A 17,619-nucleotide genomic window follows, 5' to 3' on the forward strand; every position below is an offset into this window, starting at 1 on the left:
AATAGCAGAAATACATTCTAACTAACTAATTAAGAGACTGAGACTGCATTGTTTGTATTAATTAATACAAAAACAAAACAAAAAAGATACTTCTTTATGGTCGCTCGCTTACTTTGCAATAATTTAACATCACAGCTGTTATGTTAAAATACCAAAAAAGAAAAATACGGTCACACTGCATAGAGCTGCCTGTCCGCTGGAAGTGCATTTATCGTATCGAATATAAAAGCTATCGTCCATATCGATACAAACAGCATTTGTCATCTGTGCAAACATCATACAACACAAGAAATTAGCTGCAGCGGCAACAGTTTAATTAAAAGTATTAAAAACAAGACGTACCTTTCGGCAGCTGTGAGTATAAGTGCAATTAATTGAGCCAAATAGAAAAGAATGCAATCAACAATAATGCAAAGCTGATATTGCGGCGATCGTTCAGTTGCTGCGCTGCCCAGCGCTCTGCTTGTGCTGCGTCTGTGTGTCTGTGTATGTATGAGTCAGCGTCGCGGCCCTATAAAAGAAAACAAGCAGCAGAGCACAGTTGAACGCTTTGTAAGTGATTTACGTGGAATTCGTGATAGCAGCGCATTTGGGGGCAACAAATGGGGCGCGGCTGTGGCTTATTTTCAGCAGCTGCACGCAACTGTCTCTGTGTGTGTGTGTGTGGATGACACACGCACACAGAAGTCGCGCTTTTCGGCTGCTGTTTTCATTCCTTTTATGGGCTTTCAATTAAGCGAGGCTGCGCTTGTATTTGTGTCTGTGTGTGCTTTTTTTTTTGTAATTCATTGAAATTTAACGAAACCGCATTGATAAACACACACACATACACATATGGAGTCAGTCGTTGACGTTGTCATTTTTGCCATTTTGGCTGCATGACTCACACACACACACACACACACACACACACACACATGTATTTCGCTGCCGCGGCTACTTGTGTGTGTGTATGTGTGCGGTGTCTGTTTTTATACTCTGCTCACAAAGTGTTGCTGGGTATATTGGTTGGCACTTAACTGTTGTCTATAAGTAATTAATAGCGAGATGACTTGAATGAATAAATATTTTTTTTAAATAACCCCAATTAAATATAAGACTAAGCTATTTTTAGCTTGTATTCAGTTAGTTTTGTGAGGCAACATTGACTCTTGCACTGTGTTAACAGGGTATTGCGCTGTCGTATGCAGTTGCTGCTTATTGAATTTGTATTTATTTTTTATTTTTATGTTGACACAGTTTGCAGCTTGCGCTGAACTTGCCGCTGCAGCAATGCCCTGGCTATATATAGACATATTCGATTGCAACTAATTCCTATTACATTTTCCATGCTCTGGCTTTAGAAAACCGAACCGCACACACACACTCACACACATCACCAATATCGAATACACACACACACAAAGAGACAGCTCGAAGATGTCTTCCCGCAAAACCGCCGGACGTCGCGCCACCACAAAGAAACGCGCCCAGCGCGCCACATCCAATGTGTTCGCCATGTTCGATCAGGCGCAGATCGCCGAGTTCAAGGAGGCCTTCAATATGATCGACCAGAATCGGGATGGTTTCGTGGAGAAGGAGGATCTGCATGATATGCTCGCGTCGCTGGGCAAAAATCCCACCGATGATTATTTGGATGGGATGATGAATGAGGCGCCGGGCCCCATCAATTTCACCATGTTTCTGACGCTCTTCGGTGAACGGCTGCAGGGCACCGATCCGGAGGATGTCATCAAGAATGCGTTTGGCTGTTTCGACGAGGAGAACATGGGCGTGCTGCCCGAGGATAGGCTGCGCGAGCTGCTCACCACAATGGGCGATCGTTTCACAGATGAAGATGTGAGTGCTTGCAATTGCGAGTTTTGCTGCATTTCTTAACGTTTTTCTCCTCTGGCCAGGTGGATGAGATGTACCGTGAGGCGCCCATCAAGAATGGCCTATTTGATTATCTGGAATTCACACGCATTCTGAAGCACGGCGCCAAGGACAAGGATGAGCAATAGGATTGTTGTACTTAAATTTGCCAACCGTTTTTGCGGCTGTTATAATTCCAGCTATTCATGTCCAACTGTCAAACGAATCGTGTATTTTATACCTATATATAGATATGCTATATAATATCCCTTTTATATATATATATCTGATATATTTTATTTAATTTTTTTTTTTTTATTTTTGCCACTCGTTTTGTTCTGTTCTCTGTGCCTATCTGAGCATTTAAATTTTACATGTTAACATTTTTGTGCGAATGTGTGAACTGATAACACGATTCTTTCCGATTTCCCATAAGTATTAACTCATATATATATATATACAAACACATACACACACACATACTATTTGCTGAGTGAGTCCCATTAAAAAAACAGTTTGTTTACTTATCCTAAATGAATGCTTTATAAAATGCGTGTCCGTCCACAGGTACATGGAACAGTTACATATATATATAAAGAGAATTATTTATATATATACATAGATATATAGATATATGTATGTATATGTTAGCTTAAGCCTCAAATGCGACTGTATTCAATGGTCTTTGGCGCCGCCTCGAAGCGCTTCTCCAGGCGCAACCTGTACGTCTCCAGCAGCTGATTGAGCACATCCGCAAAGAGTATGGTGCCAAAGAAGACCAGAACGGTGCCCAGCCAGTGGCTGAGGGTAAACGGATTCCGGAAGTAGATGATGGAGAAGAGCAGCGAGACGAACTTGCGCAGCGTGACCACCAAAGTGACAGTGAGCGAGGCGCACTCCGTGGTCAGCACATAAACCGAGCTGATGCAGATGTACTGGGTGACCACATTGCACAGCAGATAGAAGAGCATCAGCGGAAAGCCCAGGGACCAGCTGATGCCTGGCATGGGCACAGCCACCGTCTCGGAGGCAACAGCTATCTTCCAGTGTTGGGCTATGTTGCTGGCCATGATTAGGAATCCGGGCAGGGGCAGCATGTGCGTAAAGAACAGTGCCTCTCTGGGATGTTTGCCATATCGCTTGAAGATGACCTCCTGGTAGATGCCCATGTATGCCGTGACCAGCAGGGCGACGGACAGCAAAGCGATGCCCACGCTCCACCAGAAGACGTCCGAAAATGAGGTCTCCACCTTGAGCGAATGATGCGTGTTGTCCTTGACATCGCCACTGGAGACCAGAGTGCACAGTATGATGCCCACTGTGATCATGGCCACGGAGCTGTATTGCCTCAGATTGTAGCGCTTCTTGAGCAATATGATGCCCATGATCATGTTGGCCATCAGCGAGCCGCTGCGGAAGATCATGTGCAGGGGCATGGGTATGTTGAAGTTGAACGCATAATTGTTGCACACATTCGCGCCAAAGAAGAGCACCACCAGCTTGACGTAATCCTTGAGCGCGATCTTGGGACGCACCGTGAAGAACTTGGAGGTAAAGATGAGACCCTCCAGCGCAATGAAGAGGAACTGCAGGAATGTGATCAGATTGCCCGCGCCGGGATCTATTTTGATGATCAGCTCCAGAAAGTAGACGTTGCTGCAGCAGCCGACAAAGACAAAGATCATGGCAAGCAGAGCCTTCAGATTGAATGCCATGTCGAGGGAGTATTCACAATTGGCTTCGGTTTCGGGCGGGCGAGGAGCGACGTCTGTCAGCTGGGGTAAATCAAAAATGAAATATGAGTGCCAAACGCTATCAACGCGTTTCAAGATAACTCTTGTTGAACATAAAACTCTATGATTAATTTAACGACTATCTGTTCGCTTCTCTCGCCGGGCAAGAGAAGCTAACAAGCATTTGGCATTTATTGTAAAAACCTAGAAAGCGCTGGGAAAAGCGATTTTAAAAACAAATTTTAACTCTAGTTAACTTTTTTTTTACGATTCTGTGCCTTGGCTAGGAAATTGAACTAAATACAAAACAAAAAAATTGACAAGCAGCAGCTGCAGGAATCAGTACAATTATCAAAGAGAGATAAAAAAAAAAATGAAAACGAAAACAAATTTGATAAAATATCTTCATATGTTATAATTAGAAAAGAGCACAAGACCTCAAAGCTAGTATCTACGCGCTTCTCAAGATACAAAGCACCTTCGTTTAATTGCATCATAAACCACAAATGGCCAAACTGTCAAATTGAGTAAAAAGTGGGCTTTATCTAAAACGAAGCTGAAGAAGAAAACAAAACAATTGACAATTTCAGTTCTCTCGGCGATAAAGCTGGATTAATCTGGCATTTTATATAGTTTCTGGGTCAGCTGATAAAAGCCCTAAAAAAAAGTAGTTGAACCTTTTTAATACCCTTTCAGGGTGGATGTGCAAAGCATAGAAGAAGACATATCGGCGTCTATAAGGCATATATATTCTAGATCAGACATGTCCGACGATTCGTTTCCATGAGAACTTGTCTCCCAGTTTCTAAATTATCGTCTTGAAACTTTGCCTAGTTTCGTTTTTCTGTTCAAAATCAGCATATATGGCCGGAGCTAGCCGAATCGGAGCACTATAACATATAGCTGCTATAGGAACAATCGCTCGAAATGCAGCTGCTTCTATAGAAAACTTTTTTCTACTTTAAGATATCTTGATCAAACTCAGCATTTAGAAGTTTCAGTATACAATATCTTCTTAACATCGGACCACTATATCATATAACTGCCATAGAAACTATCGGTCGAAAAGTATGCTCTTGTATGAAAAAGTTTTTCGTTTATTAAGCTATCTTGACCAAATCTGGCATTTACTCTTTAAACTATGCTGTTTATATATGAGCCAAATCTTATCAAGATCGCACTGCTATATAATTAGATCTCTGGGAGGAATCGGTCAAAAATATTCTGTTTTCCACGATATATCGTGCAGGGCAAATGTCTATAAGGGTATTAAAGCTTTACTTTCCCATTTATAAATTCTTTTCTATTTTAAGTTTTCAATCTTTGAAATGATTTCTCTTTTGTTTGCTAAAAAAACTCTGTTATATTACGCAAAACCGATCCGAGTGGGTTATACTAAACCGATCCGAGTGGGTTATACTAATCCGATCCGATTGGGTTCGATATATATGCCAGCTGTAGCTATAAAAAGCAGCTGTACGAAGTTTCAGCAGGATATTTGCACTGTTCGCCGAGTTCGCATAGGACATATCTCACATAGGATAAGTTCTTGTACGAAAATCACTTTTTCTTAGTATTTACCTCGCGTTCTGCTAAACATAATCGTTTCTTGAACTGTTTTCTCGCTTCGAAATTGATTTCGACTCACTTTCTCAAGAAGTTACGAACTGGAACTCGGCTCCGTAAAGCCAGAGGTCTACGGGCGTGTGTGGAAGACGGCTTCCGACTAAATCCATGCGCAGTTCTTTTTCTTGGCAGATCAGCTCTATTTCGCCTGCTGGAGAAAGCGCCAGCTCTCAACGTGCGCAATCTGCGAGCGTGAAAAAAAACTCAGATGGCGGGTTTACCTATGCGGGCACGTACCAGCGAATACCTACTATCTTTTCTTGCTGGCCTCTACTCTTATGTGCATTGATCATTGGCTTTAAGTATATTATGATGATATAGGGGCACAATTTGAAGCAAATTCATTCTAACTTTCGAATAGCATTCAGTTAAAGTCAAGTACTCCGAATATTATACATACACTTTGGTTATTCAAGGACTCGCTTCGGTCAGGAATCTGGACACTATATCCTTGGGGCATCCAAAATTTGTGCCTAATATAGGCCGAGCTGGCGGTGTGTCTCGATCAACGATTCCCTGGCAAATGCGCAGCCGAAGCTGCGGGCAAGCTTCGGGTTCTTGGGCGAACGTGAGCCGAACACAGCCGAGCTTAGAGTATGAAGAAAGAGTATGCGACGATTGAATACCCTTAAGGAAGAATCTGTGCAACTAAATTTAAATAAAACAAACCAAATATTGGTATATATTTAAAGAGTTTTAGCTATTCACAAAGAAATAAGTATGCCCAAATTTATGCTCAAACTTTTGTAAGGGTATTCAAGTAGTTGCCATGTTCCGTTTACTCGACAGCAAATGTCCATTAACAAGGAGCTGTGCTCTAATTGCATGTGATATGACTATCTGGCAGAGTTCAGGAACATTTTTGAGCAATTATTATCGTAAACAAAGTGGAACGAATTTGGAGATAGACGAATATACCGAAAGGACTTCCATTTGGGAAATATTGAAAAACAAAACAAGTTTTCTTTTTTTTTTTACTTTTTCTTAGACACTTTTAGCTGCACGCTCTTAGATGTAAGATCAATCAACTTTCTTATTATAATACTTAAAAAAAAAAAAAAACAAATAGAATAATTATTTTATATTTTTTTGTTGTTTACTTTAGGCTTAGATCGCAGTTGTTTAAGTAGAGCACGAGTTTTGTTTTGGACAGACTCTTGACATCGGGCACAGCTTAGAAACAACTGAATTTCAAGAAACGTATTGTGGCTCGTCGAGCTCCACTTCGGGAATTAACCTATTATATTTACTTCTTCAATTTATTATTTCATTTTTGGTGAAGAATTGTGTTTGGGTATTGTAGGAACTTGTCTACCTTTTACGCTCGAGAAATTCCAAATTTTCTGATCCCACAAATTCCCAGCCTGATCTATATATAGAAATGATTCATATATATATGCCCATCAGTCAGATGTTGCTTAGCCTATCATTAATAGTATATCTAGATATTTGTATTTTGATTTAGTTACAGGGTATCGCCTAGTCGAGCTGTCGCCTCTTTGGCACCTGATGAATTTCATGTTTGTGTTTCAACAGCTGTCGAAAAGACAATTGGAACAGAAGCTAGACGGATAGAGATAGAAACATTTTTGTTTGTTATCCGAAAAGAAGAATTGAGGGAAGAAGTGAGAAGAGAAGAGAAGTGAGGGTGAGAGAAGACGGTAGGGAATGATAAAGAGAGCGTGAGAGAGGGGGAAAGTAGAATAAAAATGGATTGAGAGATAATAAATTAAGAAAAATAACAGTGGGTAGGATAGAGAAAGAGAGGGAGAGAGAGCTCCAACAAGATTAGGATAAAGAGAGGGAGACAACAAGAGTAGGATACAGAGAGAGAGAGAGAGAGAGAGAGAGAGAAAGAGCACAATACAAAGCAAGATGATATAGGAAGGGAAAATAATATTCTACGGACAGAGAGAGAGAGAGAGAGACAGGGAGAGAGATGATAAGTTGAAAACTAGAATAGCATAGAGAGAGAGAGAGAGAGACAGCACAACAGTAAGCTAGAAATATGAGGAAATATAATAGAAAGGGGATTTTAATAAAGAGAGTCTTCGATAAGTAAAGACTAACAAGCGTAGGATAGAGATATATATATATAGAGAAAGAGAGAGAGATAGGAAGGGAAGGGAATATAATTGAGAGTGGAATATAATAGAGAGAACGGCTTATGCTAGAATAAATGCGCGAGTGTATAATACAGTCCAAGGGACTTACGATCTATACAGTTAGTATAAGGAAGAGAGAGCGGGAGAGAGAGCGGGAGAGAGAGAGGGAGAGAGAGAGAGAGAGAGAGGGAGAGAGAGAGAGGGAGAGAGAGATAGAGAGAGAGACTGCGATTTCTAAGGATGGTATGCATATGAAAGAGATCGAGCAGGACTTTGAAGAAAATTGTATTATAGACAGAGAACATAATAGAGAGGGGATGGTATAGAGGGTGAGAAAATGAGAATTATATGAAGAGAAGGTAAGAGGGGAAAGCGAGTGAAATAAGAGAAAAGGGGGCAGGTTGAAGGAGTATTTTCTTTTCTGGTTTCTCTTTTATTTAAAAAAAAAAGTGTTGCCTAAAACTACTTTATCATCAAAGAATAAAAAAACAAACGTTACATAAAAGGGAAACAGGCTACAAGTTAGGGGGTACAGAGTACGTATAGCGTCAAGGGCATGGCTTACAGGGTATAATATAGTCGGTATTAGCTTAACTAACGCTATTTACAACATACATATATGACTACAATAGAAATCGAAGCAGAAACAGAAACAGAACGTGGCCAACACGAATGTGAGCGGGACAGCGCATGGCATACATGAATGGCCTTCAGCAGGCTGACGGGAAACGGGGTGGGTGCGGGTTGTGGGGGCGTGCGCTTGGGGATGGGCGTTTAGCCCGTCTTCAGCTTGTCCTTTTTGGAGCTATCCAACTGGCGTTGTGCTCGCGCCGCATAGGCATCCTTCAGCTGGTTAATCACATTGGCAAAGAGCACGGTGCCAAAGAAGACCAGAATGGTGCCCAGCCAGTGGCTGAGGGTAAACGGATTCCGGAAGTAGATGATGGAGAAGAGCAGCGAGACGAACTTGCGCAGCGTGACCACCAAAGTGACAGTGAGCGAGGCGCACTCCGTGGTCAGCACATAAACCGAGCTGATGCAGATGTACTGGGTGACCACATTGCACAGCAGATAGAAGAGCATCAGCGGAAAGTCCAGGGACCAGCCGAGGCCAGGCACGGGCACTGTGATCGTCTCGGAGGCGACAGCAATGTTCATGTGTTGGGCTATGTTGCTGGCCATGATTAGGAATCCGGGCAGGGGCAGCATGTGCGTAAAGAAGAGCGCCTCATTGGGATGCTTGCCATAGTGCTTGTAGATGATCTCCTGGTAGATTCCCATATAGGAGGTGACCAGCAGGGCGATGGTGAGCAGAGCAATGCCCACGCTCCACCAGAAAAAGTCCGAGTAGGAGGTCTCCACCTTGAGCGAATGATGCGTATTATCCTTGACATCGCCACTGGAGACCAGAGTGCACAGTATGATGCCCACTGTGATCATGGCCACGGAGCTGTATTGCCTCAGATTGTAGCGCTTCTTGAGCAATATGATGCCCATGATCATGTTGGCCATCAGCGAGCCGCTGCGGAAGATCATGTGCAGGGGCATGGGTATGTTGAAGTTGAACGCATAATTGTTGCACACATTCGCGCCAAAGAAGAGCACCACCAGCTTGACGTAATCCTTGAGCGCGATCTTGGGACGCACCGTGAAGAACTTGGAGGTAAAGATGAGACCCTCCAGCGCAATGAAGAGGAACTGCAGGAATGTGATCAGATTGCCCGCGCCGGGATCTATTTTGATGATCAGCTCCAGAAAGACGACGTTGCTGCAGCAGCCGACAAAGACAAGGAGCATGGCAAGCAGAGCCTTCATATTCAGCGCCATGGTGAGTCTGCCGTGGGGACTGTAAGAGTGACAGAGAGAGAGAGAGAGAGAGAGAGAGAGAGAGAGAGAGAGAGAGAGAGAGAGAGAGAGAGAGAGAGAGAGAGAGAGAGGGTGGAGGGGATTAGTTGATAGCCTCGAACTGTTGGCTAATGATGAGCAGCGATTTTGTGCGTCTTATCAGCAGCGTTGCCGTCGCCGGCATTCGGTGTCGTCTGGCAAGCAGCTGATAAGGCGCGCTTCGGCTAGCCGGGCACACGCACACACACACACACACAGCACACATATGTGCGTATGTGAAGGACGCCGTGAAACTTACCGTTTAACTGTTTCGTTGACTTGTCGAAATTACAATTATCTGGTTAAGTGTTGCCTCAGCTTTTGTTGTTGTTCTCCAGTTAAATCTGTTGTGTCATGCCGCGTTTTGCATTTCGTGGAATAAATCAATTAATTTTCAAGCAATACACACACAAACAAGCACACATTTGTTTAAAGCACAAACCTGCCTATTAATATACATATATATATTTAGTTGTTGTTGTTGCTATTTGTTCTCCGGCCTTCGCTCTCGCTCTCGTTCTCTCTCTCTCTCTCTTCGCCGTCTTGGTCAACGCATTTGAATGGAATGACCTTCAATGTCAGACGCAACTTCGCCGACTTTAACGCTTGCAGTTGTCAATTTTCTAGTTATATCGTATTTGCTGCACTTGTGTGCATGCAATTAATTTGTTGCTTTTTCCCTTTTTTTGTTTTTGGTCAGTATGCGGCGCGGTTTTACTGTTACTGTTACTGTTACCGCTGCTGCCGCTGTTATTGTTTTGGTTGACGAACAGCTGAAATCAATGCGGGCCTCGCTTTTGTTCGATAACAAGTACATTTTGTTATCGAACGTCAGCAATTTAGGGCTACAAAATGCCAAAGGCGTTTTCCAAGCTTGCAGCGTTGCCACCTGCTTTAAAAATAGTTTGGTTTTATTTGAAATTCAAATGTAACGGCAGTAAATGTTTATATATACGCACTGGCATTTCACACAGCAGCAGCGGAAAAATGCCAAACTTTTGCAGCGTTGCCACCTGCATTAAAATTGTTGGGCTATATTTGTAACGGCAATAAATATACATATACCCAATGGGTTTTGCACACAGCAGCAGCTGAAAAATACCAAAATGCTTTCAGCGTTGCCACCTGCTTTAAAATAGTTTGTTATTATTTGAAATTCAATTGTAACGGCAATAAATATAAACATACCCAATGGCATTTCACACAGCAGCAACTGAAAAATGCCAAACTTTTGCATCGTTGCCACCTGCCTTAAAATAGTTTGTTTTTATTTGAAATTCAAATGTAACGGCAATAAATATATATATACTTTATGGGAATTTCTCACTGTAGCAACATTTTGCAGCCTTGCCATATGTTCCGTATTTATTTGAAATTAATATGTAACGGCTGAAAAGATATGCAAATATATGTTCACATAGTATTAAATGATATTTACATATTCAAATGCATTTATTGGCATTTAAATTGTAACGTCAAGATAACATGCCGCACATGGCTTAAATGCTTGTAAAAATAAAACAATAGATAAAGATATAACACCTGTTGGACGAAGAAGGAAAACATTCAAAATTAAGTTTAAAGATAACAAACACAACTAAAATTAGAAATAATAAAAGTGTTTTCGGCTATGATAAAAATATTGATACAATGATAAGATGATCCCAAATCAAATATCGACAATAATCTCAAGTGCTTTTGAAGCATCAAGGTTCAACTCTTTTCACCAACTCTTTATCAGCAACAAAATAAAATGCTGATGGTATAATTTAGGGGCTATTCGCGTTACGAGCCATAAAAATGCAATGTCACTTTTATGGCAAACAGCACACAAATCCCTGATCTTCACAGAGCAAGCCTCTTTGACGAGGCTTCGTGGTCGACGCCAGATGACGCAAATATCAGTCTTTGCTTGGCCTTTGCCACAAGATGTACATTCACGTTTTACAGCTGCTTATCTTGGCCACATTGCTGGCGGGCACCAGCCAGGTGAGTGGCCATTAAATCCTGGCGATAACACGGACAGAAGAGTCGGCAATTCGAGCTTGTTCTTGAATAACTTCGGTGCTTATTGTCCGATCTTTATGAAATTTTCAGAGCATAGCTATACCTAGTCCCACGGATCATATAGAGCGAATAATTAGTTGTTCTTCTCATTTGTTTTGCCGTCATTGAATCGATACTTATCGATTTTCTTACAGCTATCGCTGCCCACCGATAACACTTACCATGCCGGCGTTGTGGAATATCCGGACGAGACGGGCACCCCGAGGGAGCGCACCACAAAGGCCACGGCGGGATTTGTGGCCATATTGGAGTCGAACGATACGGCTGATCTCGATATACTTGTCTTTCCCGAGTCTGTGCTGAGTAATCTGGATATGGCCACCTTTGTGCCGCATCCGGCACAGAATATAACGCCCTGCTATTCGCCGGACTACGAGCTGTTCCTGGTGGAGCTGTCCTGTGCGACGCGCTCGCGCGGCATCTATGTCGTGATCAATGTGGTCGAGAAGGAGCTGTGCGGCGATAATTACGGCTCCGATACGCTCAATCCGTGTCCGGCCGCGGGCTATCGATATTTCAATACGAACATCGTGCTGGATCGCAGCGGACGCGTCGTCTCCAGATATCGCAAGAGCCATCTCTGGCGCCGGGAATACTATACACGTGCCACCATGCGACAGCCGGAATTGGCCACATTCGAGACGGATTTCGGTGTCACTTTTGGTCATTTCATATGCTTTGACATGCTGTTCTATGAGCCGGCAATGCAGCTGCTGCTCGAACGCAATGTGACGGACATAATTTATCCGACATATTGGTTCTCGGAGCTGCCATTCTTGGGCGCAGTCCAGCTGCAGGAGGGCTGGGCGTATGCGAACAATGTGAATCTATTGGCTGCCGATGCCAGTCAACCCTCCGGCCGTACCACCGGCTCCGGCATCTATGCGGGGCGTGCTGGCCGCCTTGCTGCCGTCATCCATGAGCAGCCCACGCTGCAGCTGCTCAAGGCGCATGTGCCCAAACGTACGCACATAACGGAAGGGGGCGGGATCGGGGTCGGGGTCGACGGCAGCATACCCGAGCTGCCGGCGCAGGTGGTGCCCGGATTCGAGCCGCAGCTGATGACGCGACGCTACACAGAGCTCGCCACCTACAGGGACTACAATGTGGATATATTTAGCACGCGCCTGCTGGAGGCGGAGTTTCAGAATGTGACGCAGCGCTTGTGCCACGGCAACTTCTGTTGCAGCTTCCAGCTGCAGCGTCGCCCCATTTCCAGCTCCACCAGCTATGCCTCATACCGCTACCGTCTCGGCGTTTATCTGGGCAATCGCACCGCTCTCATTCTGGTCGACCGCAGCGAGCTGGCGGTGTGCGCCCTCTTCGCCTGCTTGGACGAGCAGCTGAGCAGCTGCGGTCGCATCTATCCCAAGCACATCGATGTGGCCAATCGCTACTACTTCGAGCGCATACGCATTGAGGGCCACTTTCCAGCGGCGACACGTCGCCTCATCATGCCCAGCACCTTGGACGGCACCATGCTGCCGCTGAGCGTGTCGCAGTTCAATTGGACCGAATCGCCGCCGGCCAAGCAGCTGCTGGCCACACACATCCAGCTGGAGCTGCTGTTGCCCAAGAACGACCTGTTGACCTTTGGCATTTGGGCCAATTACTTTAGCCAGCTGCCCAGCACGCACAACTTGAATCATCTCCAGCCTGTGACTATGCGTGCTCCGGCTGGCAGTACACCCAATGCCAGCACTGTGGTTCCAGGTGTTCCAGGTGTTGCAGGTGTTGCAGGTGCTGCAGGTGGTGCTACATCCATTTCAATTCTGTGCCTGCTGCTGATCTTGCCCCTCGTGCTGCAGCTGTAGGCAACGGCATCTGTTTCTAGCCAGGCTGCTGGTTCGGCTCGTGGTTTGAACCAATGTCTTCACCCTGAAACAGTTCGATTCGTGTACAATTTCAATCCAACACATTTTTTTTTTACTATTAACCAACAAATTATTACAAATATCATTAGCAAAATATATTCAACAACTTTATAGACAATATTAACAATTTTTTTAGAGTTGTTAATCGAAAAACTGATTGATCGGCCGACTTTTTGCCTTTAAGCTATATGATGTAGTAGTCCGATGCAGACAAACTTTCTGTTTCGTTATGGAATGAAAGATTTTCTTGTTAGCAACAAAGGTTTTCATGCATGCACTTCGTTTGCCACCGATCGTTTCTATATATAGTCTTTCGATCCAGCCGATTTCTATATAAAATAACTTTCAAGTTTCAACATAAATAGATGGACAGACTATATAGACTCGTCAATTAATGCTGATCACGAATGCAATGAAGTAAACATCTTCGACCTTATAAAGTATATATATATATATTCAAGATCAGCATCAGCATGTCCATCCGTCCGTGTGTCTAGTCTCTCAGTCTTAGGTCCAGATCGGACCACGATCGATCCAAAGTAGGTTATAGCTAGAAAACTGATGTGCTTACGACGATATCTTGGCCAAGCTCGGCATTCCTTAGTTACACTATGTTCTACTTAACATCCGACAACTATATCATATATCTGCTATAGGAACGATCCGTTGAAAATGAGGTTCTTGTATGAAAAACATTTTTGCATATCAAGATATCTTGACCAAATCCTCATTTATTATCTAACTATCTAATACCTGAATCAAGTCTTATCAAGATCGAGTTCTTCACGATATTTCCCCCAAATGCAGCAAGTTAAGCGTAAGGCAAATGTCTAAAAGGGTATTAAATCTTCGGTGTGCCGGCTATATACTTTCTCATTTTTTCCCAATTAAAGAATATATATTTTGTATTTTTAAAAATATATATATTTCGCTTTCCACTTCACACAAATTTGATTATCTTAAATATTTACATTGCGTTCATTTTATTCAAGAGTGTTTTTTTTTTTTTTCGATAAGATAATCCTCATAAATTCTAACAAGCTCCAAAATTGACCTATAAAATTGTAACAAACGCAAAACGTGTCGCGTGTGCCGTGTAATAAACCATTATTCCGAATGATTTACATAATTAATGATATTTGCCAAGCGGTAGAAATGCATTAAGGTCTTATATCTAAGCAGCTGCCATAATCTGGCCTTGCTTAAAATTGTCGCTCAGCTATTCCCATATTGCATTTGCACTCAATTTATGCTCTTTAATTGTCAATTTTGAGAACAAACAATTAAATTTGGTGAATGAATTTCAATAATATATACTTTCGCTTATGTTCCACCATTTTGGGTGAAAAAATGGACAAAGTGCTAAGCCTCTTGGAAATCTGATCAGATTTTATCGAGTTATGGGGCTGGGACATTTTGACCATATAGAATATTTGAGGGTATCAGTTTTTACATGCATTTTGACCAGGAATAATGTTGTCAGCTTAAGATGCCAAATTGATCTAGAGACCGAGTTTGATCAAGATAGCTTGATAAACAACAAAGTTTTTCATACAAGAACCTACTTTTCGTATGCTTGTATGTATGCATGTGTGTATGCATGCATATGTTTGCATGTTTGTATATATGTATGTAACATATGCATGCGTGTATATATGTATCTATGTATGCATATGTGTATGTATGTGTGTATGTATGTGTGTATATATGTGTGTATATATGTGTGCATGCGTGTATATATGTATGTATGTATCTATGTGTGTATGTGTGTATGTATGTATGTATGTATGTATGTATGTATGTATGTATGCATGTATGTATGTATGGATGTATGTATGTATGTATGTATGCATGCATGTATGTATGTATGCATGTTTGCATGTTTGTAAATATGTATGTAACATATGCATGCGTGTATATATGTATCTATGTATGTATATGTGTATGTATGTGTGTATATATGTGTGTATATATGGGTTTATGCATGTATGTGTGTGTATGTATGTACGTATGTATATGTGCATACGTATGTGATATATATATGTGTTTATGTATTCATGTGTACGTATTTTTGTATGTGCTTATGCATATACATTTACGCATGTAAATATGTTTGCATGTATGTATAATGTATGCATGCGTGCATGTGTGTAAGTTAATATGCATTAATGTATGTTTGTATTAATACATCTATGTATATAAGAATGTATGTCTGCATGCATCTGCGCATGTGTGTGTGCATGTTTATATATGTGTATATTATGGTTGCATGTACACATGTAAATGAATGTCTGCATGTTGTTTGTATGTTTACCCTGACGCTGCGCTGCAAATTCAAAGAAAACGTATTCTTATCTAAAGCCCTACTACGCGATTCTCATGAATTCAAGTAAGGCTTCACTTCAAGTGGCAGCTCAATATTGGAGGAGGCGGCTTCAACTAAGGAGGAGACGGCGACTTTAATATTGGAGGAGACGGCAACTTGAGCAAAGGAGGACGCGGATCCAACTATGTAGCAGGTTAAGGCTTTAATGTCAGAGGAGGCGGCTTTAATATAAGAGGAGCCGGCGGCTTCAACTATGAAGAAGGCGTATTTAATTATTGGTAAGCGGCAAATTGAGAAATGAGGAGGCGGCTTAAAATATAAATATTTCAAATAAAAGTACCAATATTAGATGATTGCATGTTGCATGTTGGTTTGCATAGATTTGTTTATGTTTATGTTGAGCTGTGCTGAAAATGAACAAGAAATGTGTTTACACATACTGCTCTACTCTGCGATTCTCACAAATTCAATAAGGCTTAGCAAAAGCTAATAAACATTATATCTTCTTTTCTATTCTTTCAGTGATGTGTTTATGCAAAAGTTTTCGTCTCCCGGCTACTGAAAGATGATGATCAAATAATTATGCATGTGGATTTGCAAATGAGTGCGTATTTGCAAATCTCGATATATCTATCTTTATAATTTAATGCTGACAGACTGATTGATTGATTGACCGACTGATTGATGATCAACGTACAGTAAGAGCTTGGAAGCTAAGTTCTTTATTGTAGTTACCTTATGTGATGGAGGTGCACGCTACGATTCCACCCGCAGGTGTGGAAAGAAGCGAAAAGCTTTCATATAAAGCTCTTTTTAATTTACCAGCTAGTTGGCTTCAAACGCATTATCTATGATCTTTGTTCAAATTCATTGAAGAGCTGTTTCATACTTTTCGTGAAACTCATCCCAAAATATTCCTTGGTGGAAATGGGGATCAAAGAATCCAAGCTTCTTCGGTGGAAAATGCGATTCAAAGATTTTTTGGTTGTAGCTTTAAGTCTTACCCGATTTGCTTTAAACTTGTTTTCAAAGCCCTTCATAGGAACTTTGTGCATATGTAAACCAGCGATTTGGCTGATTCCACCCGCAACTGTGTTAAATTGGCGGAAAAAGCTTGTATGAGAGGTTTACTTTCATGCAAACGATTTCCGCCCATTTACCACAGTCGCAGGTGGAATCTCCCAAGCACAAAATTCGCCAAGCGCAAGGCAAATGCCTAGCGAGCATTAAATATAAAATGAAATTATAGGTTTTTCAAGATATTTAACGCTATTCTACTCTAGCCGAATTACGATATTATATAGCGCGTATAGGAACAATCGGTGGATAGTCAAGCTGGATATATAAAAGGAATTTATTGTCTTGTCAGAGTTTGAATGTTATCCAAAGGCTTGTATTATTTCAAAAATTGCGCCAAGCGCTCATTGGAAGTCGTTCTGGTTGAGGGGCGTGCAGGGGAGCGGGGCGTGTGGTAGAGGCGGAGGGGCAAGCTTGGCAACAGGCCGAATCGTTTGTTGCGTTATGTAGACTCGGTTCCAGCGCGTGCGCAGTTGCGTCGCTGCCAGTGTCGCTGCCAGGCGACAATCCGCATGTTTGCATTTCCAACAGGTAGCCAGCGTCAGCGTCGGCGTCGACGCCAGCGTCGCTGCCCGTGCAACAGTCGCCGCTATTTATAATGAGGCTGTTGCACAAGGCCAGGCGTGCTGCCCGGTGGGTGGGGCAGGGAGTTAGGTTGGTTTTTTTTTTATGTGGGGGTCGGGGGTGTTGGCGTCTGGTCGTGTGTTGGGGCAGTTGGTGTGCTTCATGCACGTTGGCCGCATGCCACATGCCACATGCCACATGCTGCATGCTGCGCAGCGACTGTCAGAGGAGCTGCTGCTGCTGCTGCTGCTGCCGCCGATCTGCTCGACGCACGCTGTGCTGCCCCTTCGAGCGTGCCGCTCCACGTGCGCGTTAACTTCGTTTGTTCGTTAACGGGCATGCCCCGCCCCGGCCCACCAGCCGCCCCACCTGCGACCGCCCACGGAGCGAATGTGTTGTGAAATTGGCAATTGGATGAGCCTCAAGCGGCGCGCGAACGACAACGTTTATCTCAGCGCCGGCTTCCGGCTGTATCCGGCTGCAGCCTCGCATTCTCGAAGTTCTGTCGC

General features: G+C 42.8%; 4 protein-coding genes across 4 annotated transcripts; 2 read left to right on the top strand and 2 right to left on the bottom strand.

Moving 5' to 3' along the window:
* Positions 1-258: 258 nt before the first annotated feature.
* Positions 259-2,388, top strand: LOC115767580 (myosin regulatory light chain sqh). Its single transcript, XM_030711865.1, has 3 exons — positions 259-354; positions 1,344-1,839; positions 1,899-2,388. The coding sequence occupies exons 2-3, from the start codon at positions 1,420-1,422 to the stop codon at positions 2,001-2,003; spliced, it is 525 nt and encodes a 174-aa protein (XP_030567725.1). The 5' UTR covers positions 259-354; positions 1,344-1,419; the 3' UTR covers positions 2,004-2,388.
* Positions 2,389-2,509: 121 nt separating this feature from the next.
* On the bottom strand, positions 2,510-7,467 carry LOC115767568 (UDP-xylose and UDP-N-acetylglucosamine transporter-like). The gene is made up of 3 exons (XM_030711853.1): positions 6,314-7,467; positions 5,614-5,861; positions 2,510-3,629 (listed from the first exon to the last, which is right to left on the bottom strand). The coding sequence occupies exons 2-3, from the start codon at positions 5,671-5,673 to the stop codon at positions 2,514-2,516; spliced, it is 1,176 nt and encodes a 391-aa protein (XP_030567713.1). The 5' UTR covers positions 5,674-5,861; positions 6,314-7,467; the 3' UTR covers positions 2,510-2,513.
* Positions 7,468-7,576: 109 nt separating this feature from the next.
* LOC115767569 (UDP-xylose and UDP-N-acetylglucosamine transporter-like) lies at positions 7,577-9,676 on the bottom strand. Its single transcript, XM_030711854.1, has 3 exons — positions 9,645-9,676; positions 9,462-9,546; positions 7,577-9,164 (listed from the first exon to the last, which is right to left on the bottom strand). The coding sequence occupies exon 3, from the start codon at positions 9,143-9,145 to the stop codon at positions 8,093-8,095; it is 1,053 nt and encodes a 350-aa protein (XP_030567714.1). The 5' UTR covers positions 9,146-9,164; positions 9,462-9,546; positions 9,645-9,676; the 3' UTR covers positions 7,577-8,092.
* A 1,204-nt stretch (positions 9,677-10,880) lies between these two features.
* On the top strand, positions 10,881-13,242 carry LOC115767567 (vanin-like protein 2). Its single transcript, XM_030711852.1, has 2 exons — positions 10,881-11,191; positions 11,404-13,242. The coding sequence occupies exons 1-2, from the start codon at positions 11,132-11,134 to the stop codon at positions 13,081-13,083; spliced, it is 1,740 nt and encodes a 579-aa protein (XP_030567712.1). The 5' UTR covers positions 10,881-11,131; the 3' UTR covers positions 13,084-13,242.
* Positions 13,243-17,619: the final 4,377 nt, after the last annotated feature.

Source organism: Drosophila novamexicana, unplaced genomic scaffold (assembly GCF_003285875.2).
Source record: "Drosophila novamexicana strain 15010-1031.04,08,12 unplaced genomic scaffold, DnovRS2.1 tig00001415-arrow-arrow-pilon, whole genome shotgun sequence".
NCBI lineage: Eukaryota > Metazoa > Arthropoda > Insecta > Diptera > Drosophilidae > Drosophila > Drosophila novamexicana.